Here is a 26,812-nt window from a genome sequence, read left to right as displayed (position 1 = left end):
GTTGTTGGTGGTATTCTGAGGTAATGTAACATAGTTAATGTGATGTTGTTGGTGTATTCTGAGGTAATGTAACATAGTTAATGTGATGTTCCTGGTGTATTCTGAGGTAATGTATTCTGAGGTAATGTATTCTGAGGTAATGTAATATAGTTACATTCTTTGGGAAGAACCCTGATGTTACAATGCTGTTGGCTGTTCCATCTGGGTGGTTTTAGGTTGGCAGCCACGATGAAAGGAACCAAAAAGGAACCAACACTCAGGGAGATGCTGATGGTCAATGTTGGGAAAACAGGGTATGTAAACCCCCCCATCCCCTCCACTGTCTGAGGGAATACGAGGTATTGATTTAGCATTATGGTTTTATTGAAACTTCTGTCACAGCAGTACTAATTCTTGTACAGACCTTTCTGATCTCTTCAGACTACATCTTACCTGTCCTGCATTGTAACTGCCAATGGCCCCTGGTCATAGCATAGATTACTTTCTTACTTTACTTCAGACAAATGTATTTGTGTAAGTCGCTTTGGATAAAGGCATCTGCTAAATGCTTAATGATGTACATTGTGTGTCAGACTTTACAGTACAGCATGAGGCCACCAGACATAGGTTTAAATAACACATGTTTAGGGATGCACGATATGCATTTTTTCCAACCGATACCGATAACCGATGTTTACCCACTTCTCGTGGCCGATAACCGATATGAGAACAGATAACCTGTAGTTCATGCACACCTGAAGGTAAGAAAGGCTATGTAGTGAGCAAAGATTGATGATTTAATATTCCATAGTGATCTCACCAAATCTAACTTACATCACTATTGTTAACACAACAAAGAGAACACTTCTGACTCTTGAAATGTTCATTTATTATTTCCTCTAACAAACTAAATCTGTTATAGACAGTGCACAATGCTTTTTTTAGCCAAGATCTGGCCTCCTTTTATGAAAACAAAAAAGGCTCACCTAAGAGTAATTAGATCAAAAAAAGTGTCAAAAATAAAGTGCATCAGTCAATACAAAAATAAAGACTTTTATAGAACCAAAAGCCTATGGCTGCTTAGTCTGCAGATAAACAGAATGACACAAGGCACATAGTAGGCTAGCATAGTATGCTTAATAAAGCAACTGAAAAGGGCTGGTCTATGCTACTTTTAGTGCATGAGGATGTTGTGATAAAGCCCATCAAACGTTTTGCATAAGAATTAAAAATAAATTGCACTGACATGGGAAAACAAAATGTGCATGTTTTCGTAACATCGTTCAGTATGAGTTCATATAGCTCGCTGGTAGCTTTATAATAACATTCAATTGTCCCATTTTTCCAGACAACGGTCTCGTCTTACAGGTTTAGCGACGGTAGCTATCTGGCTAGTGGCTGCGTTCGTAAATTCGCTCTGGAAGTCTGATCAGCACTCTTGGAATGCCTCTCGTCCAATCAGATTACTTGGTCCCTTTATGACGTTGAACCCATTGTGCGCTCCGGCGGTCTCAGAGTGAATTTACGAACGCAGCCTATATCAAACGACAGTACTAACGATGCTAACGTGTCGGCTAGTTTGCTGGCGTCATGGCGATAGCTACCACATGGTTGACCACCGGCTCAGCTTTATGCAGATCGCCGGTGTGATATGTGACACGAGATAACGACTTTTATTACTGTTGCTGATAACAATAAGCTAACTTTGCTGTCTAGCAACCTACACACACTACCATGTTTATTCGCTGCTACTTCTGTCAAACAATTAGGGCTGCAACTAACGATTATTTTGGTAGTCGACTAATCTGTCGATTATTTTTTTGGCTAGTCGCGATTAGTCGTGTGGCTTTTCGCTGCGCGTAAATGGCGACGCAGAAGCATAAATCCGGCTTAACTAGCTATCTAACCTAACATTACGCCAAGCTACAGCTGCTCACAGAGCTAGTTGACTGGCTAGCTAGCATTGCTGGCTAGACTACAGACAGCTCACGTTAGTAGGCTACGCTTGGCGCTGTTTATCTTACAGACAGCTCGCTGGTGGACTCAACATAATTGAAATAGCATTCACTTATCAAGCATCATTCATGATCATCCACCATGACTACCTGGTATTTTAATAGCGACCACCCCTCACTTCATTTCATCTCGCGTTCTCCTGGCTTCAACATGGAAAACCCCTGCTACGTAACGTTACATACAACGCCTCTGTCTGTCACATGCGTGCCACAGGGCAAATAAATTAATAGCACAAACGCTCATAGCATGTACAGCCCTGTCCATGAGACGTTGTTTTCCAACATGTAACAGTAAAGCTAACATAAACATTACGACCCTAACAATATAACGTTAGCCAGTTGGCTAACAACGTTAGCTAAAACTTACCCAGCTGATTCTTGCATGGCTCCCGTTTATAAAAATAAAAAAAATAAAAAATCCCGTTTTTTAAAATATTTTTTTTTATGCGATTAGTCGACAACAACATTCCATGTCGACGAATTTTCGTAGTCGGTTAGTCGTGACTAGTCGACTAATCGTTGCAGCCCTACAAACAATAACATTGGAAAAACAATACTAGCTACCGTCGCTTAACCTGTCAGACAAATGGGACAATTGAATGTTATTATAAAACTACCAGCGAGCTATATGAACTCATACTGAATGATGTTACGTATGGATACAGAGTCAGACCATCTGTCACAGCCATGTTTCGCTCTCGTCTCTACACTGCGTGGCTGTACGCAGGCGCAGCATCATGAGCGCGACAACCGGAACCGGAAATATTTCCGGCTTCATATTATCGGCTCTATATCGGCTAAAATGTATAAAACCGATAAATATTTAATAACATTAATTTCCCAATATCGGCGCCGATAATATCGTGCATCCCTACACATGTTATATTTCAAATATCTGTGCTTGACTGATGGCGCCTGGAGCAATTGAACCATTGTTGAATAATCCCCAAAAGTGCAAATCATGCCATTCAGGGACTCCAGACAGGCTCAAGTAAACGCTCAAGTATTTGAAAGGATTTCAATACCCAGGTCTGAAGGTCACACACTGGTGCTTTAGATCAGAATCTTTGATGGGTGTGTGTCTGATATGTGTCACGTTGATCCTAGTGATGACATCATGGACTATGTGATGGGGTGGGTGCGTCGCCTCCAACCAGGCCTCCCCCTGCCCCGCTTCTCCTTCTACCTGTCTTCCCAGCTCCAGTACGGCGTAGTCCTCGTCTACCACCGCCAGTGTGCTTTTTTTCTGGGTGAGAGAGGGAGGGAGGGAGGGAGTGGGGCTGGGGGAAGGCAGGGCATTTTATGCCCTGAAATGAAGGGCATAACAAATGTCATTGTGGAAAGAACTGCTGTCGATACACACAGAAATGAGAGTAAGGTAAAGTAATACATCAGGTCTGACAGCTGCACAGTGAAGGGCACTGGTTGATCTGAAATACAAACCACCAAAGCCACAGGACCTACTACTACACGCACTCACCTCCATACACACTCATTGATAAAACACAGCACATGCAGCACATTGTCATTAGAGGTAGATACAACTCACTAAAGGATGAGGCTTACCGTCTCTTCAAAACACTCTGGTACACAATAATACCTTTTATTTTATTACCTTTTAGCAGAATTAATTTGTAGTAGTAGTTTATCTTTCGTTACCAGCCAAACTGTCAGATTTATGACCTCCTCCACCGCAGAATGCAGCATAAACCATAAACACTTCAGCAAAGTTAGTTGTGATGGTACTGTAGATGCAGAATCACATCATCTTCCAGGTCACCCACGCAGAATCACCACGGTAACTGTGCAGCCTGTAAAATGAATGTGATGTCACACAGTACCTTGACCTCATGATATACTGTAGTAACTTCCCTGCTCTTTTCCAGATGAGATTCAGCAGACCATCGAGCGCCTGCTGCGCTCCAAGATACCCATAAGCATCGACTTGCCTGAGCCTGACAGGTCAGGGGACACACATCATACATGCACGCTTACACACACACATACACAATGTTACCCACACACCTGCCCCAGAGTAGGCATTTACCATCGTCTCCCCTCAACACTCTCAGAGTAAAGGGTTTGTTTTAGCCGTACTTCTCAGAAGTTCTCAAAGCGAAAAAGGGAAATATTAGTTTATTCATCAACGATCACGGTTAATTTGGCAAACCTTTACGCAGTAAAACATTATAATTATAATACGCGAATGAATCATATTACCACGGTATATACAGAACTCTATATTAGTTACTGGGTTCAGGTTGCAATCTCATCTGGAGTCATGGGTTCAAATCCTGCTTCTGACAACTTAGTTTTTTGCTTACATATTACTAAATATGAAATACGGTGGAAATACACAGTAGTATTCGTTCAGTGGACCACTGACCAACAACGAGTGTTGGGTCATCGCAAATCTGAAGAGCCGCTCGTTTTGTGTGTTTGAGCTAATTCCCCTTCCTCTCACAAGGCTAAAGTACGGACCCCCCCTGGGGTCCCAAGGGTTAGGGTTAGGCCCTACCAGGATTAGGGTTAGGGTTAGGTTTAGGGTTAGAATCCTTGCGATCGTTCTGGCTCGTAGGGCCTAACCCTAACCATAACGAATTACTAAACCGAGGGAACAAATTACTAAACCGAGGGAACTAATTACTAAACCGAACAAACTAATTACTAAACCGAGGGAACAGATTTACTTAACCGAGGGAACGGATTCACACATCAAATAATTTTTTCCTACCATGTGACCCCAGGGGGGCTCCGTACTAAAGTGATCTCAAGAACGAATGGTATACTTTAACCTGTGTCCTTCTTAGTTTATGTAGGAGCTAAAGTATACAGTATTCTGTGATAGCAGTTCGAGAATGAAAACAACAGTGATCAGTTTGAAGAAAGAAACTGTCTGAAAGCAAGACATAAGCAAGACAAACTGTCGATTTCTGAAGTCCTGAAAGTCGGAACAGCGCCACAAAACCAACCAGTGGTCGAACAACAAATAAATTAAGTGTTTACAGGTTTTCACTTTAACACTAACATCCAAACCTCAAACACAATGACCAAAACCTGAAACTGGTGTATTTTATCTCACACCAATTCTGACAAACACATTTCTTGCTTATCACAAATTTTGCCACTCTAAACCACCCAGTTAACAAAACACTAAATACAATTCTCTACATTTGGCACACACTTCCTTGATAAAATCTCTTGTGTTCACATGGAAAACACTACCATTCAGAATGCTAAACTCAAAACATCAATCACACTCCATATGGGCAAACACCTATTGCATTTGAATTAGCAATCATAGCTTAAGCAATAAGGGCTAAAGGTGAGCTCTCCTGTGTTGAAATAATTATATCTGAAGAACATCAGGGCTGGATTCGTCATGCCAGGCGATACTTTCCCCTCTGCTTGGCCAGGGAGAACATTACCTGTGATGTTGACAAGGTCTTGTGGCCTTTGTGTAGAGTATATGCAGAAGGCTTATTTTTTTCTTCTTCTGTTGTTTGTTCTGTATGAAGAACACTTTACAAATCCAACTGTCATTGCTGAGATGTGTACAGTATTTCAGAATAATAATAAAAAACGCAGCCAAAGTAAAGTAATTAAAAGCTAGGTTACTTTAGGGCGAAAATTATTTAATCAAAAACAACATGTACTATGTTAATTTCATGTGTGTAGTAGTGCCTATGAAACACTTGATCTATCTAGATCTTGTGTGCAACACTGACTCTTTCAAAGTGAAATATAGGCCCTTGGTATGGCACTAAATTGATGCAGGATGGCAGGTTTTTCTCCAGTGTTTAGAAATGTTGCTGTGGAATTGCATGAAATGTACAAAATATAGATTATGAATCGCCAATGATTCTGTAATAGCTGTTTAGCTGAAATGACGGCACTATGGACAGCAGGGTTCTCCCCAGGACTCTTGAACAGTATGGAGCTGGGTTGCATGATCACAACCCGACTCACGTTTATTCTTGTCAAAAGGAACATCATAACGCTTTCACTTTTGCTTTAGTTTTAACAACAATAGTGTTGTCGATCAAAGGTAGTTACACTATCATTACTAAATATATAGTTTAATTTGCCTTGAAATGTTTACAGCGTGTGGCAACACCACTGTGTTTTAATCATTCATCTTTGTAGGGGGAGAGTCAATGTATGTTTTTCAAGTATTCGAGGGCTATGCGAAAATATATTTTGCGTAAGGGGAGGGTCGTCAATTTTGGTATTTTAGAGGTTAAATCCATCCGTGTACCACCCCCATCATAAATAAAGATCAGTCCCGTAACCCAGAAACACAACATGCTTACTGTAAGAAATTGTTATCTTCAGGGTAAAGGTTGTGGTTAGGTATACAGTAAGTTTATGTTTGGTTAGGGATAACGTTTCAGTCTAACCGGATGAGCAGCCTATAACCCTACCTGTAGCCTCGGTCTAACCATAAACTCAAACATAAGCTTGTAACTATGCTTACACTTATGCTCTAGTATGAGGACATCTCACCCCACTCCCTGCCTATGTGTCAGACCCACCTGGGCAATGCATAGCAGCCATTTTGCATTTAACATTGGCCCTTTTGTGTCCCAGACTAGCCCTGAACGTGCCTGATTCCCTGTTCCTTCTGGAGGAGGCTGAGGGGGCTCCAGACCCCTTCTTTGGTGTGATGGGCTCAGGAGACCAGCTCCCCAGTCCCTACAGGATCCCTCAGGTACTTTCAACGTTAACCAACAACAAAACATTTTCTCTACTTTAATTAGAGTTAGAATTCAAATTCTCTGTTGATTCATCAAATGTATTTACAAAGCATTATTCTAAGGCTTAGCACACAGAAAAGGTGGTACATTGATTGACCTTGTTTTATGGCGATTCTGTTACTTCCCCAGCCATGGCAGATTATCGCGGCTGTGACTCCACAGAGCTCTCCAGTGGTCAGTTCCAGAACCGCATCGGAGGGGGAGGGTGAGTCAATTCCTAGCCAACCTCTACTAGTTGCAACTCTACAAGAAGCTTCTTTCTCGAGTTGCAAAAAAAAAGACACAGACTGAAACAGAAAGTGGGAATAAGGTCAAAATACTCACCAGAAGTTTCCGCTAGAAAGATAATAAGACATGTTAGAGTTGCCCCCCCCTAATATAAGCACGTGTGGATGTGACAGAATGGAATAGGTATATTGCTTCCACTTGTACAATCCTCTAAAGATCTTTACGAGTTTCAAGGGCACACCGTTGCTTCCGGACAGGGCTAAAACATAGTCTGTTATTGAGATCAGATGACAAATCTTCATCAAGAGATCAGCGTCTCTAACTTTGGTACTTTTCCTCCACTCTCCCTTTTTTATTTTCCTTCTCTTGTCTCTATGTCCCTCTCACCTCAGGTCACCTCCCTCACACCTCCACGCCAGAAGCCATCACCCTGAAAGAGACGGAGCCGGTCATGCTTCACTTCACTCAGGTGAAGGCGTGGGCCTGGGAGAGGGTTCTTGGATTAGCATCGAAAATTGTCATTTTGAAATTCATTCGTTTGAACTGTTTTTCCATATTATGAAAGTGCAGATTGTAAGCTTTCAAACGATGTGTCATACATTGACATCTGAAATCTAGTTGAAGAAGATATGCTTATTTGAATGTTGGTACCCCTCAAACCAAATACCGGAGAAAGACGCTCTGAATCAAAACACACGCAAAACAGTTGCTAGTAGCTAGCAAGGAACATCACTATGAACACCTAACTGCATTTGTAGCATCACATCACAACATGCTGATTGAACATCAACATGCTAAAAACACATAACTCCACATAATTAGATGATCACACAGTCCTTGCTTTTGCACACGTCCTAAAACGTAAGTTTGTTTACAAGCCATCTATCACTTACCTAGTAGTCCATGGCAGATGATGTAGTGAATACAATTCACAAATCATAAGTAACAAACTGTTGTTTGTTATAACCTCAGCAAATATTTTCAAGTCAAGACTAAAAACCCATCTTTTAAATATTGCCTTTAAATGACTCAATAATTAAATTATGATTATATAATGATTAAAGCAAGTTATTATTATTATTATTATTATTATTATTATTATTATTATTATATCGAGTGGGCTCTTCAACACTTCAACACTTCACATTTATATATATTTTTTAAAAAGGTCATTTGCGTGACGTGAGAATCGCCGACATACAGACCTTTTCACCAGCAACATTATGTGACACGTTCTAATGCTTTGGTCCTCATATCGGCGACCAGTCAAAATGTTCTGACTTTTCTTTTGAAACACGGAACTACGTTTCAACATTGTTGAGAATCACAACACAAACTCGCTAGTCAAGCCAAAATACTGCAACGCAATGGATTCGGTGAGTAATCCCCACTGCTACCTAGTTAAACTATGACAATACTTAGCAGGCTCACAAAACAAGCTGCGTTAGTTGACTAGTGATGTGTCATTTATTTTTCAACAACGAGGAATTGTATTCACATTTTTCTAAAGAAAAGTCTGATCATTACATATGAGGATCAAAGCATTAGAACATGTCACATATGTGGTCTAGTAGTGGTCACTACTAGTCACTAGTAATACAATCATAATATGAATAATTGCACTCCCAAATGGACAATTTCAAGTATTCGTTGTAGCCAACATTTTAGGATATTGCTTTTTTGGAAGGGGGGGGTGGTATTGATAATGGATGGTCAGGGTTTTTTGGCCCACAGTTAACCACTCAGGGTTCATTTTGGCCTACCAAGCCAAACACACGGGCACTCCTGCACTGAATAATTGACTGATACCACAGTCTCCCATTAACGTTATGGGATCAGACCAGTGGGTTCTTGGCCTGATAACAACAGTAGTCCCTTACCTGATGCAACATACTTAAGACAGAAGAAATACACTGTGCAAGGACTTTGCCTTGGGTCTTCTGAATTCCCCCTTCAGAACCTGGCTGCCACCTACCAAAGCCGAAATATCAAATCGCCAAATCAGAAACTACCCAACTCGAGATCCGCAAAACAAGAACAGCAAGATACAAAACATTACCCATCCCATTCTTTACAGGTCTCCTGAACGCCAAATAACGTAGGATGAACGTTTTAGCCTTACCCACCACCGCCATAGACTGTGCTGAATAATAAATCAAGATTCACTAAGTTATTAGCACTGTTTTTATCCAAAATTGTGTTTTATATTTTGATGTTGTATTTCGTTGATGTTGACGTAAGGATACTGTTCCCCACTGAATGGCTCAAGACAAGAGTGTTGAGCTGGGTTTTTTATGGTTACTTATCTCTCTCTCCCTGTCTCTCTCCATCAGTTTGAGGGAGCGGAGCTAACTGAAGTCTCAGGCAGAGAGATCGACTTGCTTCTGGAGCAGGCAGACTTCGACTGGGGTAAGAGAGATGAGAGAGGATAGTAGGATTCTCTAAGTAATGACAGGCGATCGATATGGACATTTGTTAGCGTGAAAGGAGTGAAAAGGTGTGTGTGTGTGTGTGTGTGTGTGTGTGTGACAGACATTGAGGAGAGGAGAGAGGGAGAGACGGAGAGAACAAAGGACCAGGAGGGAGCCATGACTAGTGACCAGTAAGTCCCCTGGGACCCTTTCACAGGCGGATCTTACTGCCACAAGGGCTGTGGTCACTGTTCAAGTCCAGCTAGGACAGTCTTCATTTTTGTTGTGTGTGTTTTCTGATTACAATAAATGAGGAAGCTAGATGGTTATTAAGATAGTACCCACCATTGTGTGTGTGTGTGTGTGTGTGTGTGTGTGTGTGTGTGTGTGTGTGTGTTTGTGTGGGGGGGCAGGTCTCCCAAAGAAGAAGAGGAGGTGGTGGTGGCTATGGAGGACATGGAGGAGTTTGTCAACCTCCCTCAGAGAGAACCAGAGCTCACCCCTGAGAGCCTGCTGAGGTAAATGTCGATGGGTCCGACTGCATTTTTCACAATCAGTTAGTTGATGGATGCTAAATGTCATTTATCGATCGTGCATGCTATATTTATGCTGACTTAAATTATCTTGTTTATTCAAACTCGTATCTATGTCCACGATGTAAAATAAATAACCATTTCATAGGTCTGTGTTTGAACTGTGAAGTTAGTCCTGTCAGTTTGCCTGTGTCTCAGCATCACTGGAGATCGCTGGGTGTTTTGTTTTGAAGTATTGAAGCATTACAGTTGCCAAATGGTGGTATGTGAATTTACTATTGCAAAGTTTACATTGAACAACATTATCGTGAGCAGTGGCAATAGCCCATGGCAACAACTGAGAGGGGATGAATGAACTCAGCGAGGTTGTTAAATGAAAAAGAGAGTACTTGTAATGGGTTTTTTCGATTTGTCGATTAGATATCTTTGTATCGATGCGGAAGTCCGTGATTGACTGATAGATAAATGGATCAACCTAACCCGTCCCTACCGAGCACCCTTCATCAGAGAACCACAGGTAAACCACTATCAATGCTACAATAAACACTCTCTCCTCTTCTTCATCTCCCTCTCCAGAAAGGTGCCATTGGAAGGGGACTTCCATTCTCAGCTGCCCCCTGATGCAGACCGCAGTACTGCAGCTCAAATGTTCTTCCAACTGTTAGGTGAGGAGTTGAATGACTGAATTGATGATAGAGTGCCATATAATGGCGTGTTAAATTGGATTTAAATCTGAAGATTGCTCCCCATTGCTGTCAGGATTGCAGAATCTCTCCCTATCTTCTGCCATAGACTTCATCTTTTCAGGCTACACCTTAACTGTCCCTCCTTAAACCTCTGAATCCCCCTGTTCAGTTTCTCAACTGTATATTACCAAAAAAGATGTCCACTAAATTCCAAAAAAAAAAAAAAGTGGGAATAAGGTCAAAATACTCACCAGAAGTTTTTTCCGCTAGAAAGATAATAAGACATGTTAGAGTTGCCCCCCCCTAATATAAGCACGTGTGGATGTGACAGAATGGAATAGGTATATTGCTTCCACTTGTACAATCCTCTAAAGATCTTTACGAGTTTCAAGGGCACACCGTTGCTTCCGGACAGGGCTAAAACATAGTCTGTTATTGAGATCAGATGACAAATCTTCATCAAGAGATCAGCGTCTCTAACTTTGGTACTTTTCCTCCACTCTCCCTTTTTTATTTTCCTTCTCTTGTCTCTATGTCCCTCTCACCTCAGGTCACCTCCCTCACACCTCCACGCCAGAAGCCATCACCCTGAAAGAGACGGAGCCGGTCATGCTTCACTTCACTCAGGTGAAGGCGTGGGCCTGGGAGAGGGTTCTTGGATTAGCATCGAAAATTGTCATTTTGAAATTCATTCGTTTGAACTGTTTTTCCATATTATGAAAGTGCAGATTGTAAGCTTTCAAACGATGTGTCATACATTGACATCTGAAATCTAGTTGAAGAAGATATGCTTATTTGAATGTTGGTACCCCTCAAACCAAATACCGGAGAAAGACGCTCTGAATCAAAACACACGCAAAACAGTTGCTAGTAGCTAGCAAGGAACATCACTATGAACACCTAACTGCATTTGTAGCATCACATCACAACATGCTGATTGAACATCAACATGCTAAAAACACATAACTCCACATAATTAGATGATCACACAGTCCTTGCTTTTGCACACGTCCTAAAACGTAAGTTTGTTTACAAGCCATCTATCACTTACCTAGTAGTCCATGGCAGATGATGTAGTGAATACAATTCACAAATCATAAGTAACAAACTGTTGTTTGTTATAACCTCAGCAAATATTTTCAAGTCAAGACTAAAAACCCATCTTTTAAATATTGCCTTTAAATGACTCAATAATTAAATTATGATTATATAATGATTAAAGCAAGTTATTATTATTATTATTATTATTATTATTATTATTATTATATCGAGTGGGCTCTTCAACACTTCAACACTTCACATTTATATATATTTTTTAAAAAGGTCATTTGCGTGACGTGAGAATCGCCGACATACAGACCTTTTCACCAGCAACATTATGTGACACGTTCTAATGCTTTGGTCCTCATATCGGCGACCAGTCAAAATGTTCTGACTTTTCTTTTGAAACACGGAACTACGTTTCAACATTGTTGAGAATCACAACACAAACTCGCTAGTCAAGCCAAAATACTGCAACGCAATGGATTCGGTGAGTAATCCCCACTGCTACCTAGTTAAACTATGACAATACTTAGCAGGCTCACAAAACAAGCTGCGTTAGTTGACTAGTGATGTGTCATTTATTTTTCAACAACGAGGAATTGTATTCACATTTTTCTAAAGAAAAGTCTGATCATTACATATGAGGATCAAAGCATTAGAACATGTCACATATGTGGTCTAGTAGTGGTCACTACTAGTCACTAGTAATACAATCATAATATGAATAATTGCACTCCCAAATGGACAATTTCAAGTATTCATTGTAGCCAACATTTTAGGATATTGCTTTTTTGGAAGGGGGGGGTGGTATTGATAATGGATGGTCAGGGTTTTTTGGCCCACAGTTAACCACTCAGGGTTCATTTTGGCCTACCAAGCCAAACACACGGGCACTCCTGCACTGAATAATTGACTGATACCACAGTCTCCCATTAACGTTATGGGATCAGACCAGTGGGTTCTTGGCCTGATAACAACAGTAGTCCCTTACCTGATGCAACATACTTAAGACAGAAGAAATGCACTGTGCAAGGACTTTGCCTTGGGTCTTCTGAATTCCCCCTTCAGAACCTGGCTGCCACCTACCAGAGCCGAAATATCAAATCGCCAAATCAGAAACTACCCAACTCGAGATCCGCAAAACAAGAACAGCAAGATACAAAACATTACCCATCCCATTCTTTACAGGTCTCCTGAACGCCAAATAACGTAGGATGAACGTTTTAGCCTTACCCACCACCGCCATAGACTGTGCTGAATAATAAATCAAGATTCACTAAGTTATTAGCACTGTTTTTATCCAAAATTGTGTTTTATATTTTGATGTTGTATTTCGTTGATGTTGACGTAAGGATACTGTTCCCCACTGAATGGCTCAAGACAAGAGTGTTGAGCTGGGTTTTTTATGGTTACTTATCTCTCTCTCCCTGTCTCTCTCCATCAGTTTGAGGGAGCGGAGCTAACTGAAGTCTCAGGCAGAGAGATCGACTTGCTTCTGGAGCAGGCAGACTTCGACTGGGGTAAGAGAGATGAGAGAGGATAGTAGGATTCTCTAAGTAATGACAGGCGATCGATATGGACATTTGTTAGCGTGAAAGGAGTGAAAAGGTGTGTGTGTGTGTGTGTGTGTGTGTGACAGACATTGAGGAGAGGAGAGAGGGAGAGACGGAGAGAACAAAGGACCAGGAGGGAGCCATGACTAGTGACCAGTAAGTCCCCTGGGACCCTTTCACAGGCGGATCTTACTGCCACAAGGGCTGTGGTCACTGTTCAAGTCCAGCTAGGACAGTCTTCATTTTTGTTGTGTGTGTTTTCTGATTACAATAAATGAGGAAGCTAGATGGTTATTAAGATAGTACCCACCATTGTGTGTGTGTGTGTGTGTGTGTGTGTGTGTGTGTGTGTGTGTGTGTGTGTGTGTTTGTGTGGGGGGGCAGGTCTCCCAAAGAAGAAGAGGAGGTGGTGGTGGCTATGGAGGACATGGAGGAGTTTGTCAACCTCCCTCAGAGAGAACCAGAGCTCACCCCTGAGAGCCTGCTGAGGTAAATGTCGATGGGTCCGACTGCATTTTTCACAATCAGTTAGTTGATGGATGCTAAATGTCATTTATCGATCGTGCATGCTATATTTATGCTGACTTAAATTATCTTGTTTATTCAAACTCGTATCTATGTCCACGATGTAAAATAAATAACCATTTCATAGGTCTGTGTTTGAACTGTGAAGTTAGTCCTGTCAGTTTGCCTGTGTCTCAGCATCACTGGAGATCGCTGGGTGTTTTGTTTTGAAGTATTGAAGCATTACAGTTGCCAAATGGTGGTATGTGAATTTACTATTGCAAAGTTTACATTGAACAACATTATCGTGAGCAGTGGCAATAGCCCATGGCAACAACTGAGAGGGGATGAATGAACTCAGCGAGGTTGTTAAATGAAAAAGAGAGTACTTGTAATGGGTTTTTTCGATTTGTCGATTAGATATCTTTGTATCGATGCGGAAGTCCGTGATTGACTGATAGATAAATGGATCAACCTAACCCGTCCCTACCGAGCACCCTTCATCAGAGAACCACAGGTAAACCACTATCAATGCTACAATAAACACTCTCTCCTCTTCTTCATCTCCCTCTCCAGAAAGGTGCCATTGGAAGGGGACTTCCATTCTCAGCTGCCCCCTGATGCAGACCGCAGTACTGCAGCTCAAATGTTCTTCCAACTGTTAGGTGAGGAGTTGAATGACTGAATTGATGATAGAGTGCCATATAATGGCGTGTTAAATTGGATTTAAATCTGAAGATTGCTCCCCATTGCTGTCAGGATTGCAGAATCTCTCCCTATCTTCTGCCATAGACTTCATCTTTTCAGGCTACACCTTAACTGTCCCTCCTTAAACCTCTGAATCCCCCTGTTCAGTTTCTCAACTGTATATTACCAAAAAAGATGTCCACTAAATTCCAAAAAAAAAAAAAAGTGGGAATAAGGTCAAAATACTCACCAGAAGTTTTTTCCGCTAGAAAGATAATAAGACATGTTAGAGTTGCCCCCCCCTAATATAAGCACGTGTGGATGTGACAGAATGGAATAGGTATATTGCTTCCACTTGTACAATCCTCTAAAGATCTTTACGAGTTTCAAGGGCACACCGTTGCTTCCGGACAGGGCTAAAACATAGTCTGTTATTGAGATCAGATGACAAATCTTCATCAAGAGATCAGCGTCTCTAACTTTGGTACTTTTCCTCCACTCTCCCTTTTTTATTTTCCTTCTCTTGTCTCTATGTCCCTCTCACCTCAGGTCACCTCCCTCACACCTCCACGCCAGAAGCCATCACCCTGAAAGAGACGGAGCCGGTCATGCTTCACTTCACTCAGGTGAAGGCGTGGGCCTGGGAGAGGGTTCTTGGATTAGCATCGAAAATTGTCATTTTGAAATTCATTCGTTTGAACTGTTTTTCCATATTATGAAAGTGCAGATTGTAAGCTTTCAAACGATGTGTCATACATTGACATCTGAAATCTAGTTGAAGAAGATATGCTTATTTGAATGTTGGTACCCCTCAAACCAAATACCGGAGAAAGACGCTCTGAATCAAAACACACGCAAAACAGTTGCTAGTAGCTAGCAAGGAACATCACTATGAACACCTAACTGCATTTGTAGCATCACATCACAACATGCTGATTGAACATCAACATGCTAAAAACACATAACTCCACATAATTAGATGATCACACAGTCCTTGCTTTTGCACACGTCCTAAAACGTAAGTTTGTTTACAAGCCATCTATCACTTACCTAGTAGTCCATGGCAGATGATGTAGTGAATACAATTCACAAATCATAAGTAACAAACTGTTGTTTGTTATAACCTCAGCAAATATTTTCAAGTCAAGACTAAAAACCCATCTTTTAAATATTGCCTTTAAATGACTCAATAATTAAATTATGATTATATAATGATTAAAGCAAGTTATTATTATTATTATTATTATTATTATTATTATTATTATATCGAGTGGGCTCTTCAACACTTCAACACTTCACATTTATATATATTTTTTAAAAAGGTCATTTGCGTGACGTGAGAATCGCCGACATACAGACCTTTTCACCAGCAACATTATGTGACACGTTCTAATGCTTTGGTCCTCATATCGGCGACCAGTCAAAATGTTCTGACTTTTCTTTTGAAACACGGAACTACGTTTCAACATTGTTGAGAATCACAACACAAACTCGCTAGTCAAGCCAAAATACTGCAACGCAATGGATTCGGTGAGTAATCCCCACTGCTACCTAGTTAAACTATGACAATACTTAGCAGGCTCACAAAACAAGCTGCGTTAGTTGACTAGTGATGTGTCATTTATTTTTCAACAACGAGGAATTGTATTCACATTTTTCTAAAGAAAAGTCTGATCATTACATATGAGGATCAAAGCATTAGAACATGTCACATATGTGGTCTAGTAGTGGTCACTACTAGTCACTAGTAATACAATCATAATATGAATAATTGCACTCCCAAATGGACAATTTCAAGTATTCGTTGTAGCCAACATTTTAGGATATTGCTTTTTTGGAAGGGGGGGGTGGTATTGATAATGGATGGTCAGGGTTTTTTGGCCCACAGTTAACCACTCAGGGTTCATTTTGGCCTACCAAGCCAAACACACGGGCACTCCTGCACTGAATAATTGACTGATACCACAGTCTCCCATTAACGTTATGGGATCAGACCAGTGGGTTCTTGGCCTGATAACAACAGTAGTCCCTTACCTGATGCAACATACTTAAGACAGAAGAAATGCACTGTGCAAGGACTTTGCCTTGGGTCTTCTGAATTCCCCCTTCAGAACCTGGCTGCCACCTACCAAAGCCGAAATATCAAATCGCCAAATCAGAAACTACCCAACTCGAGATCCGCAAAACAAGAACAGCAAGATACAAAACATTACCCATCCCATTCTTTACAGGTCTCCTGAACGCCAAATAACGTAGGATGAACGTTTTAGCCTTACCCACCACCGCCATAGACTGTGCTGAATAATAAATCAAGATTCACTAAGTTATTAGCACTGTTTTTATCCAAAATTGTGTTTTATATTTTGATGTTGTATTTCGTTGATGTTGACGTAAGGATACTGTTCCCCACTGAATGGCTCAAGACAAGAGTGTTGAGCTGGGTTTTTTATGGTTACTTATCTCTCTCTCCCTGTCTCTCTCCATCAGTTTGAGGGAGCGGAGCTAACTGAAGTCTCAGGCAGAGAGATCGACTTGCTTCTGGAGCAGGCAGACTTCGACTGGGGTAAGAGAGATGAGAGAGGATAGTAGGATTCTCTAAGTAATGACAGGCGATCGATATGGACATTTGTTAGCGTGAAAGGAGTGAAAAGGTGTGTGTGTGTGTGTGTGTGTGTGTGACAGACATTGAGGAGAGGAGAGAGGGAGAGACGGAGAGAACAAAGGACCAGGAGGGAGCCATGACTAGTGACCAGTAAGTCCCCTGGGACCCTTTCACAGGCGGATCTTACTGCCACAAGGGCTGTGGTCACTGTTCAAGTCCAGCTAGGACAGTCTTCATTTTTGTTGTGTGTGTTTTCTGATTACAATAAATGAGGAAGCTAGATGGTTATTAAGATAGTACCCACCATTGTGTGTGTGTGTGTGTGTGTGTGTGTGTGTGTGTGTTTGTGTGGGGGGGCAGGTCTCCCAAAGAAGAAGAGGAGGTGGTGGTGGCTATGGAGGACATGGAGGAGTTTGTCAACCTCCCTCAGAGAGAACCAGAGCTCACCCCTGAGAGCCTGCTGAGGTAAATGTCGATGGGTCCGACTGCATTTTTCACAATCAGTTAGTTGATGGATGCTAAATGTCATTTATCGATCGTGCATGCTATATTTATGCTGACTTAAATTATCTTGTTTATTCAAACTCGTATCTATGTCCACGATGTAAAATAAATAACCATTTCATAGGTCTGTGTTTGAACTGTGAAGTTAGTCCTGTCAGTTTGCCTGTGTCTCAGCATCACTGGAGATCGCTGGGTGTTTTGTTTTGAAGTATTGAAGCATTACAGTTGCCAAATGGTGGTATGTGAATTTACTATTGCAAAGTTTACATTGAACAACATTATCGTGAGCAGTGGCAATAGCCCATGGCAACAACTGAGAGGGGATGAATGAACTCAGCGAGGTTGTTAAATGAAAAAGAGAGTACTTGTAATGGGTTTTTTCGATTTGTCGATTAGATATCTTTGTATCGATGCGGAAGTCCGTGATTGACTGATAGATAAATGGATCAACCTAACCCGTCCCTACCGAGCACCCTTCATCAGAGAACCACAGGTAAACCACTATCAATGCTACAATAAACACTCTCTCCTCTTCTTCATCTCCCTCTCCAGAAAGGTGCCATTGGAAGGGGACTTCCATTCTCAGCTGCCCCCTGATGCAGACCGCAGTACTGCAGCTCAAATGTTCTTCCAACTGTTAGGTGAGGAGTTGAATGACTGAATTGATGATAGAGTGCCATATAATGGCGTGTTAAATTGGATTTAAATCTGAAGATTGCTCCCCATTGCTGTCAGGATTGCAGAATCTCTCCCTATCTTCTGCCATAGACTTCATCTTTTCAGGCTACACCTTAACTGTCCCTCCTTAAACCTCTGAATCCCCCTGTTCAGTTTCTCAACTGTATATTACCAAAAAAGATGTCCACTAAATTCCAAAAAAAAAAAAAAGTGGGAATAAGGTCAAAATACTCACCAGAAGTTTTTTCCGCTAGAAAGATAATAAGACATGTTAGAGTTGCCCCCCCCTAATATAAGCACGTGTGGATGTGACAGAATGGAATAGGTATATTGCTTCCACTTGTACAATCCTCTAAAGATCTTTACGAGTTTCAAGGGCACACCGTTGCTTCCGGACAGGGCTAAAACATAGTCTGTTATTGAGATCAGATGACAAATCTTCATCAAGAGATCAGCGTCTCTAACTTTGGTACTTTTCCTCCACTCTCCCTTTTTTATTTTCCTTCTCTTGTCTCTATGTCCCTCTCACCTCAGGTCACCTCCCTCACACCTCCACGCCAGAAGCCATCACCCTGAAAGAGACGGAGCCGGTCATGCTTCACTTCACTCAGGTGAAGGCGTGGGCCTGGGAGAGGGTTCTTGGATTAGCATCGAAAATTGTCATTTTGAAATTCATTCGTTTGAACTGTTTTTCCATATTATGAAAGTGCAGATTGTAAGCTTTCAAACGATGTGTCATACATTGACATCTGAAATCTAGTTGAAGAAGATATGCTTATTTGAATGTTGGTACCCCTCAAACCAAATACCGGAGAAAGACGCTCTGAATCAAAACACACGCAAAACAGTTGCTAGTAGCTAGCAAGGAACATCACTATGAACACCTAACTGCATTTGTAGCATCACATCACAACATGCTGATTGAACATCAACATGCTAAAAACACATAACTCCACATAATTAGATGATCACACAGTCCTTGCTTTTGCACACGTCCTAAAACGTAAGTTTGTTTACAAGCCATCTATCACTTACCTAGTAGTCCATGGCAGATGATGTAGTGAATACAATTCACAAATCATAAGTAACAAACTGTTGTTTGTTATAACCTCAGCAAATATTTTCAAGTCAAGACTAAAAACCCATCTTTTAAATATTGCCTTTAAATGACTCAATAATTAAATTATGATTATATAATGATTAAAGCAAGTTATTATTATTATTATTATTATTATTATTATTATTATATCGAGTGGGCTCTTCAACACTTCAACACTTCACATTTATATATATTTTTTAAAAAGGTCATTTGCGTGACGTGAGAATCGCCGACATACAGACCTTTTCACCAGCAACATTATGTGACACGTTCTAATGCTTTGGTCCTCATATCGGCGACCAGTCAAAATGTTCTGACTTTTCTTTTGAAACACGGAACTACGTTTCAACATTGTTGAGAATCACAACACAAACTCGCTAGTCAAGCCAAAATACTGCAACGCAATGGATTCGGTGAGTAATCCCCACTGCTACCTAGTTAAACTATGACAATACTTAGCAGGCTCACAAAACAAGCTGCGTTAGTTGACTAGTGATGTGTCATTTATTTTTCAACAACGAGGAATTGTATTCACATTTTTCTAAAGAAAAGTCTGATCATTACATATGAGGATCAAAGCATTAGAACATGTCACATATGTGGTCTAGTAGTGGTCACTACTAGTCACTAGTAATACAATCATAATATGAATAATTGCACTCCCAAATGGACAATTTCAAGTATTCGTTGTAGCCAACATTTTAGGATATTGCTTTTTTGGAAGGGGGGGGTGGTATTGATAATGGATGGTCAGGGTTTTTTGGCCCACAGTTAACCACTCAGGGTTCATTTTGGCCTACCAAGCCAAACACACGGGCACTCCTGCACTGAATAATTGACTGATACCACAGTCTCCCATTAACGTTATGGGATCAGACCAGTGGGTTCTTGGCCTGATAACAACAGTAGTCCCTTACCTGATGCAACATACTTAAGACAGAAGAAATGCACTGTGCAAGGACTTTGCCTTGGGTCTTCTGAATTCCCCCTTCAGAACCTGGCTGCCACCTACCAAAGCCGAAATATCAAATCGCCAAATCAGAAACTACCCAACTCGAGATCCGCAAAACAAGAACAGCAAGATACAAAACATTACCCATCCCATTCTTTACAGGTCTCCTGAACGCCAAATAACGTAGGATGAACGTTTTAGCCTTACCCACCACCGCCATAGACTGTGCTGAATAATAAATCAAGATTCACTAAGTTATTAGCACTGTTTTTATCCAAAATTGTGTTTTATATTTTGATGTTGTATTTCGTTGATGTTGACGTAAGGATACTGTTCCCCACTGAATGGCTCAAGACAAGAGTGTTGAGCTGGGTTTTTTATGGTTACTTATCTCTCTCTCCCTGTCTCTCTCCATCAGTTTGAGGGAGCGGAGCTAACTGAAGTCTCAGGCAGAGAGATCGACTTGCTTCTGGAGCAGGCAGACTTCGACTGGGGTAAGAGAGATGAGAGAGGATAGTAGGATTCTCTAAGTAATGACAGGCGATCGATATGGACATTTGTTAGCGTGAAAGGAGTGAAAAGGTGTGTGTGTGTGTGTGTGTGTGTGTGACAGACATTGAGGAGAGGAGAGAGGGAGAGACGGAGAGAACAAAGGACCAGGAGGGAGCCATGACTAGTGACCAGTAAGTCCCCTGGGACCCTTTCACAGGCGGATCTTACTGCCACAAGGGCTGTGGTCACTGTTCAAGTCCAGCTAGGACAGTCTTCATTTTTGTTGTGTGTGTTTTCTGATTACAATAAATGAGGAAGCTAGATGGTTATTAAGATAGTACCCACCATTGTGTGTGTGTGTTTGTGTGTGTGTGTGTGTGTGTGTGTGTGTGTGTTTGTGTGGGGGGGCAGGTCTCCCAAAGAAGAAGAGGAGGTGGTGGTGGCTATGGAGGACATGGAGGAGTTTGTCAACCTCCCTCAGAGAGAACCAGAGCTCACCCCTGAGAGCCTGCTGAGGTAAATGTCGATGGGTCCGACTGCATTTTTCACAATCAGTTAGTTGATGGATGCTAAATGTCATTTATCGATCGTGCATGCTATATTTATGCTGACTTAAATTATCTTGTTTATTCAAACTCGTATCTATGTCCACGATGTAAAATAAATAACCATTTCATAGGTCTGTGTTTGAACTGTGAAGTTAGTCCTGTCAGTTTGCCTGTGTCTCAGCATCACTGGAGATCGCTGGGTGTTTTGTTTTGAAGTATTGAAGCATTACAGTTGCCAAATGGTGGTATGTGAATTTACTATTGCAAAGTTTACATTGAACAACATTATCGTGAGCAGTGGCAATAGCCCATGGCAACAACTGAGAGGGGATGAATGAACTCAGCGAGGTTGTTAAATGAAAAAGAGAGTACTTGTAATGGGTTTTTTCGATTTGTCGATTAGATATCTTTGTATCGATGCGGAAGTCCGTGATTGACTGATAGATAAATGGATCAACCTAACCCGTCCCTACCGAGCACCCTTCATCAGAGAACCACAGGTAAACCACTATCAATGCTACAATAAACACTCTCTCCTCTTCTTCATCTCCCTCTCCAGAAAGGTGCCATTGGAAGGGGACTTCCATTCTCAGCTGCCCCCTGATGCAGACCGCAGTACTGCAGCTCAAATGTTCTTCCAACTGTTAGGTGAGGAGTTGAATGACTGAATTGATGATAGAGTGCCATATAATGGCGTGTTAAATTGGATTTAAATCTGAAGATTGCTCCCCATTGCTGTCAGGATTGCAGAATCTCTCCCTATCTTCTGCCATAGACTTCATCTTTTCAGGCTACACCTTAACTGTCCCTCCTTAAACCTCTGAATCCCCCTGTTCAGTTTCTCAACTGTATATTACCAAAAAAGATGTCCACTAAATTCCAAAAAAAAAAAAAAGTGGGAATAAGGTCAAAATACTCACCAGAAGTTTTTTCCGCTAGAAAGATAATAAGACATGTTAGAGTTGCCCCCCCCTAATATAAGCACGTGTGGATGTGACAGAATGGAATAGGTATATTGCTTCCACTTGTACAATCCTCTAAAGATCTTTACGAGTTTCAAGGGCACACCGTTGCTTCCGGACAGGGCTAAAACATAGTCTGTTATTGAGATCAGATGACAAATCTTCATCAAGAGATCAGCGTCTCTAACTTTGGTACTTTTCCTCCACTCTCCCTTTTTTATTTTCCTTCTCTTGTCTCTATGTCCCTCTCACCTCAGGTCACCTCCCTCACACCTCCACGCCAGAAGCCATCACCCTGAAAGAGACGGAGCCGGTCATGCTTCACTTCACTCAGGTGAAGGCGTGGGCCTGGGAGAGGGTTCTTGGATTAGCATCGAAAATTGTCATTTTGAAATTCATTCGTTTGAACTGTTTTTCCATATTATGAAAGTGCAGATTGTAAGCTTTCAAACGATGTGTCATACATTGACATCTGAAATCTAGTTGAAGAAGATATGCTTATTTGAATGTTGGTACCCCTCAAACCAAATACCGGAGAAAGACGCTCTGAATCAAAACACACGCAAAACAGTTGCTAGTAGCTAGCAAGGAACATCACTATGAACACCTAACTGCATTTGTAGCATCACATCACAACATGCTGATTGAACATCAACATGCTAAAAACACATAACTCCACATAATTAGATGATCACACAGTCCTTGCTTTTGCACACGTCCTAAAACGTAAGTTTGTTTACAAGCCATCTATCACTTACCTAGTAGTCCATGGCAGATGATGTAGTGAATACAATTCACAAATCATAAGTAACAAACTGTTGTTTGTTATAACCTCAGCAAATATTTTCAAGTCAAGACTAAAAACCCATCTTTTAAATATTGCCTTTAAATGACTCAATAATTAAATTATGATTATATAATGATTAAAGCAAGTTATTATTATTATTATTATTATTATTATTATTATTATATCGAGTGGGCTCTTCAACACTTCAACACTTCACATTTATATATATTTTTTAAAAAGGTCATTTGCGTGACGTGAGAATCGCCGACATACAGACCTTTTCACCAGCAACATTATGTGACACGTTCTAATGCTTTGGTCCTCATATCGGCGACCAGTCAAAATGTTCTGACTTTTCTTTTGAAACACGGAACTACGTTTCAACATTGTTGAGAATCACAACACAAACTCGCTAGTCAAGCCAAAATACTGCAACGCAATGGATTCGGTGAGTAATCCCCACTGCTACCTAGTTAAACTATGACAATACTTAGCAGGCTCACAAAACAAGCTGCGTTAGTTGACTAGTGATGTGTCATTTATTTTTCAACAACGAGGAATTGTATTCACATTTTTCTAAAGAAAAGTCTGATCATTACATATGAGGATCAAAGCATTAGAACATGTCACATATGTGGTCTAGTAGTGGTCACTACTAGTCACTAGTAATACAATCATAATATGAATAATTGCACTCCCAAATGGACAATTTCAAGTATTCGTTGTAGCCAACATTTTAGGATATTGCTTTTTTGGAAGGGGGGGGTGGTATTGATAATGGATGGTCAGGGTTTTTTGGCCCACAGTTAACCACTCAGGGTTCATTTTGGCCTACCAAGCCAAACACACGGGCACTCCTGCACTGAATAATTGACTGATACCACAGTCTCCCATTAACGTTATGGGATCAGACCAGTGGGTTCTTGGCCTGATAACAACAGTAGTCCCTTACCTGATGCAACATACTTAAGACAGAAGAAATGCACTGTGCAAGGACTTTGCCTTGGGTCTTCTGAATTCCCCCTTCAGAACCTGGCTGCCACCTACCAAAGCCGAAATATCAAATCGCCAAATCAGAAACTACCCAACTCGAGATCCGCAAAACAAGAACAGCAAGATACAAAACATTACCCATCCCATTCTTTACAGGTCTCCTGAACGCCAAATAACGTAGGATGAACGTTTTAGCCTTACCCACCACCGCCATAGACTGTGCTGAATAATAAATCAAGATTCACTAAGTTATTAGCACTGTTTTTATCCAAAATTGTGTTTTATATTTTGATGTTGTATTTCGTTGATGTTGACGTAAGGATACTGTTCCCCACTGAATGGCTCAAGACAAGAGTGTTGAGCTGGGTTTTTTATGGTTACTTATCTCTCTCTCCCTGTCTCTCTCCATCAGTTTGAGGGAGCGGAGCTAACTGAAGTCTCAGGCAGAGAGATCGACTTGCTTCTGGAGCAGGCAGACTTCGACTGGGGTAAGAGAGATGAGAGAGGATAGTAGGATTCTCTAAGTAATGACAGGCGATCGATATGGACATTTGTTAGCGTGAAAGGAGTGAAAAGGTGTGTGTGTGTGTGTGTGTGTGTGTGACAGACATTGAGGAGAGGAGAGAGGGAGAGACGGAGAGAACAAAGGACCAGGAGGGAGCCATGACTAGTGACCAGTAAGTCCCCTGGGACCCTTTCACAGGCGGATCTTACTGCCACAAGGGCTGTGGTCACTGTTCAAGTCCAGCTAGGACAGTCTTCATTTTTGTTGTGTGTGTTTTCTGATTACAATAAATGAGGAAGCTAGATGGTTATTAAGATAGTACCCACCATTGTGTGTGTGTGTGTGTGTGTGTGTGTGTGTGTGTGTGTGTGTGTGTGTGTGTGTGTGTGTGTGTTTGTGTGGGGGGGCAGGTCTCCCAAAGAAGAAGAGGAGGTGGTGGTGGCTATGGAGGACATGGAGGAGTTTGTCAACCTCCCTCAGAGAGAACCAGAGCTCACCCCTGAGAGCCTGCTGAGGTAAATGTCGATGGGTCCGACTGCATTTTTCACAATCAGTTAGTTGATGGATGCTAAATGTCATTTATCGATCGTGCATGCTATATTTATGCTGACTTAAATTATCTTGTTTATTCAAACTCGTATCTATGTCCACGATGTAAAATAAATAACCATTTCATAGGTCTGTGTTTGAACTGTGAAGTTAGTCCTGTCAGTTTGCCTGTGTCTCAGCATCACTGGAGATCGCTGGGTGTTTTGTTTTGAAGTATTGAAGCATTACAGTTGCCAAATGGTGGTATGTGAATTTACTATTGCAAAGTTTACATTGAACAACATTATCGTGAGCAGTGGCAATAGCCCATGGCAACAACTGAGAGGGGATGAATGAACTCAGCGAGGTTGTTAAATGAAAAAGAGAGTACTTGTAATGGGTTTTTTCGATTTGTCGATTAGATATCTTTGTATCGATGCGGAAGTCCGTGATTGACTGATAGATAAATGGATCAACCTAACCCGTCCCTACCGAGCACCCTTCATCAGAGAACCACAGGTAAACCACTATCAATGCTACAATAAACACTCTCTCCTCTTCTTCATCTCCCTCTCCAGAAAGGTGTCATTGGAAGAGGACTTCCATTCTCTGCTGCCCCCTGATGCAGACCGCAGTACTGCAGCTCAAATGTTCTTCCAACTGTTAGGTGAGGAGTTGAATGACTGAATTGATGATAGAGTGCCATATAATGGCGTGTTAAATTGGATTTAAATCTGAAGATTGCTCCCCATTGCTGTCAGGATTGCAGAATCTCTCCCTATCTTCTGCCATAGACTTCATCTTTTCAGGCTACACCTTAACTGTCCCTCCTTAAACCTCTGAATCCCCCTGTTCAGTTTCTCAACTGTATATTACCAAAAAAGGTGTCCACTAAATTCCAAAAATGTAAATGGAAAGACTGACTTTACTTTCCACTTCACTTTTGGCCCTGAAAAGTGGGCTGACCTTATTTATTTTAGAATAGAACTTTGTTGTCCAACCAAAGATGGACCACTGTTTGGGGCTCAGCTCAGGCATTAGACACTTGTAGGACTACATGGGGTCGGTCTTCTGGTTCTGGTGTGTTCTGACCTGTGTGCCACTGTGTTTGTCCAGCGCGGGTGACTGGCAGAGAGCTGGGTGTGTGTCAGGGGCATCCCTACGGCCCCATCACTGTCATCCCCTCCCACTCCCCCCGGACAGCCTGAGGTACAGAGTGGGACCTGGAACCCTCTCACTGACGCTACTCCTTATGTTAAGGTCACCATGGTTACGCGTCGTTGGCTTTGAATGTTTCAACAAAAAAACAAAAAACAAAAAAATACGGAATTAGTTGTTGGATGATCACATGTTTCTTTGTGTTGTGTGTTGTTATTCTGCCAGTTGTGTATGTCTGCTGTGTGTTTCAGGCACTGAAATAATAAAATGGTATTAATTTAAAGCTATGAGAAGTTAGTAGTAGTAATTCTGTTATCTTAAATACAAGATAAAAAAGAATACAAGATACTTTCATTTTCACACCAACCAGTTGGTGGATTTAGTTTTCATGGGAGCGCCACATTCACATTCACATTCACCTCACCATGAGAGCAGACAGTCCAGCTGAGCTGGAGGGGTGGGAGGTCAGTGTGTGTGTGTGTGTGTGTGTGTGTGTGTGTGTGTGTGTGTGTGTGTGTGTGTGTGTGTGTGTGTGTGTGTGTGTGTGTGTGTGTGTGTGTGGCTCTGGAGATGAGTGGTTGAGGGGGTCAGTGACAGTGTGTGTGTG

The 26,812-nt window shown here is 41.4% G+C and overlaps 1 protein-coding gene across 1 annotated transcript; it reads left to right on the top strand.

Moving 5' to 3' along the window:
• Nucleotides 1–228: 228 nt before the first annotated feature.
• On the top strand, nt 229–26,255 carry LOC308149891 (meiotic recombination protein REC8 homolog; the record flags this gene model as incomplete). Its single annotated transcript, XM_080522771.1, has 18 exons — nt 229–293; nt 3,102–3,244; nt 3,881–3,956; nt 6,585–6,705; nt 6,881–6,956; nt 7,372–7,448; nt 9,313–9,388; nt 11,160–11,236; nt 13,098–13,173; nt 14,947–15,023; nt 16,885–16,960; nt 18,716–18,792; nt 20,651–20,726; nt 22,492–22,568; nt 24,427–24,502; nt 24,941–25,034; nt 25,626–25,714; nt 26,164–26,255. The coding sequence occupies 18 exons, from the start codon at nt 229–231 to the stop codon at nt 26,253–26,255; spliced, it is 1,521 nt and encodes a 506-aa protein (XP_080378897.1).
• Nucleotides 26,256–26,812: the final 557 nt, after the last annotated feature.

The sequence above is a fragment of the Nansenia antarctica genome (genome assembly GCF_963989245.1).
Source record: "Nansenia antarctica genome assembly, chromosome: 2".
Classification (NCBI taxonomy): domain Eukaryota; kingdom Metazoa; phylum Chordata; class Actinopteri; order Argentiniformes; family Microstomatidae; genus Nansenia; species Nansenia antarctica.
Note: the sequence above shows the minus strand (reverse complement) of the source record. Positions and strands in the feature narration are given on the sequence as shown.